At 36.3% G+C, this 2,278-nt stretch overlaps 1 protein-coding gene across 1 annotated transcript; it reads right to left on the bottom strand.

The window, feature by feature from the left end:
- Positions 1-686: 686 nt before the first annotated feature.
- LOC126075598 (olfactory receptor 6C2-like) lies at positions 687-1,622 on the bottom strand. The gene has a single exon (XM_049883435.1). The coding sequence runs from the start codon at positions 1,620-1,622 to the stop codon at positions 687-689; it is 936 nt and encodes a 311-aa protein (XP_049739392.1).
- Positions 1,623-2,278: the final 656 nt, after the last annotated feature.

Genomic DNA, 2,278 nt, shown 5'->3' with positions numbered 1-2,278 from the left:
ATTTTTTAATTTTAAAATTTCAGCATTTTATGTTTGTATGTATATGTGTATGAATATTTAAATTCTATTCAAAACACATTTATTCAGACGTACATTTACTTTTCTTATATTTACTTTTATACTATATAATATATTACTTCTTAGAGGCAGGCTTTTAAAATTTTAGTCATACAGAATTATTAATGAGCTAAATAAATTCAGGGATATTAACGAATTTTTAGTCTCTGCTTGGGACTAGGTCTACCAACAACTAGGTACAGAAAGTTTTAATTTAATCAATTATTAAAGATTTCAGCAATTTTTAGATTGGAAGAGGTAATGAGCACTTTAAGTTTTTTTTTCCTGCATGTCACAGAAAAATCAAGGTAAGGTACTTCCTTTTTTGTTTTATATTTTTTACGTTTTGTTTCATTTTCAATTTTTGTTTCCTAGATTCAAAGTAAAATCAGGCTTACATTTACTAAAAAAATATTATCGTTTCTTCCGATTAGGGATATTCTCCTGACAGGGTTTGTTTGTGAAAGAAATAAAGGAGTATACAAGTGGTGGTGGGTGTTTTTTCTGGGTGCAATAAGTGCTTGAGAAGGTTAGCCTCAAGAGAATGCAGATCAAGAAGAGACAAACAGATTTGGAACACCATGGTTTGTTCTTAGCTTGATATTTTATTCCTTGACTTGACCATCCTCTTACTTCTTTGTAACAAATGCAATTCTTTTGAAGGAGTCACTGAAGGCTTGTCTCACTTGTTTGTTTCTCAGAGTGTAAATGAATGGGTTCAACATGGGTGCAATGGATGTCATTAGCACTATCACACCTTTATTGCTACCCACTGATTGCTTTCCTGAAGGATTGATGTAGATAAAGATACAGCTGCCATAAGTGATGGAAACCACAATCATGTGGGAAGAACAGGTGGAAAAGGCCCTTTTTCTCTGATGGGCAGAGGGGAACCTTAGAATGGTCTTGACAATGTATATGTAGGACAGCACAACACATATAAGGGTCAGAATGAAAGTGAGCACAGCACAGACAATAACTAATTGCTCTATGAGCCATGTGTCAGAGCAGGAAATCTTCAGGATAGGAGGTGCATCACAGACAAAATAATCAATCACATTTGAGTCACAGAATTTCAAGTTTAGGAACAAAGTAAGTGGTGGGAATATGATCAGTAAGCCAGCCATCCAACAGCAGAAGACAAGTGTCTTGCAGACTCTGCTGCTCATGATGGTCACGTAATGCAGTGGTTTGCAGATGGCCACATAGCGGTCATAAGACATGATAGCCAGAAGGAAAAATTCTGTCACTCCAAAGACATCAATGAAAAATACTTGAATCACACAAATATTATAAGTAATTGATCTGTCACCTGTTGCTATATTGTACAAATATCTAGGAATACAAGCAGATGTGAACGAAATTTCTAAAAAGGCAAAATTTTGTAGGAAAAAGTACATGGGTGTTTTGAGGTGGGAGTCCACTAAAGTGAGGGATATGATGGTCAGATTTCCACTTATACTCAACATATACGTGAGAAGTAGAAAAATGAAAATTGGAATCTGAAGTTTTGGGTCATCTGTCAGTCCCAGCAGGATAAAGGTTGTTATTGTGAGGTTTTTCATCACTGACTTCTAAATTTTATTCAATATTCGTGTTAGGTTTAGAGATATTTTAATTGAATAGAATGGTATCAAAGTCAGAGAGTGATAAAAAATGACTACTAGGGATGGCACACTTGTCTGACAATTTGTTGCATTGTGGTGGCTCGGGTGTTGCTATCATGCTTGTGGTTGCTATGCCACCAGTATTTCACATACCAGCAGGGTCACCCACGGTGGACAGGTTTCAGTGGAGCTTCCAGACTAAGATAGGCTAGGAAGAAAGGCCTTGTGATTTACTTCAGAAAATTAGTCAATGAAAACCTTTGGATCACAACAGAATATTATCCAAATCACTTGTTGTTAAAAAAGGAGAGATCAATTGCTAGAGCAGGAATGAGGGCAGGGAGACCCTTGGTTAAATGGATTAGCACAGTAGCTGCAAAGATGGACTAGAATACGCCAGCAACTGTGAGGGTGACGCAGGTCTGGACATTTCCCTCCATTGCCTACAAGATCGCCATGAGTCAGAGTCAACTCGATGGCAGCTAATTACAACAAAAACCAGGGACTGCAAACTAATGCATATGTAGTTTCTTCTATTTATTGGTAATTAATATTGTCAATACTTTGATGAACTTGGCTACTCAACTGTTTTAATTTTTGTATTTTTATGATAG

Source organism: Elephas maximus, chromosome 4 (genome assembly GCF_024166365.1).
Source record: "Elephas maximus indicus isolate mEleMax1 chromosome 4, mEleMax1 primary haplotype, whole genome shotgun sequence".
NCBI classification, from domain to species: domain Eukaryota; kingdom Metazoa; phylum Chordata; class Mammalia; order Proboscidea; family Elephantidae; genus Elephas; species Elephas maximus.
Note: the sequence above shows the minus strand (reverse complement) of the source record. Positions and strands in the feature narration are given on the sequence as shown.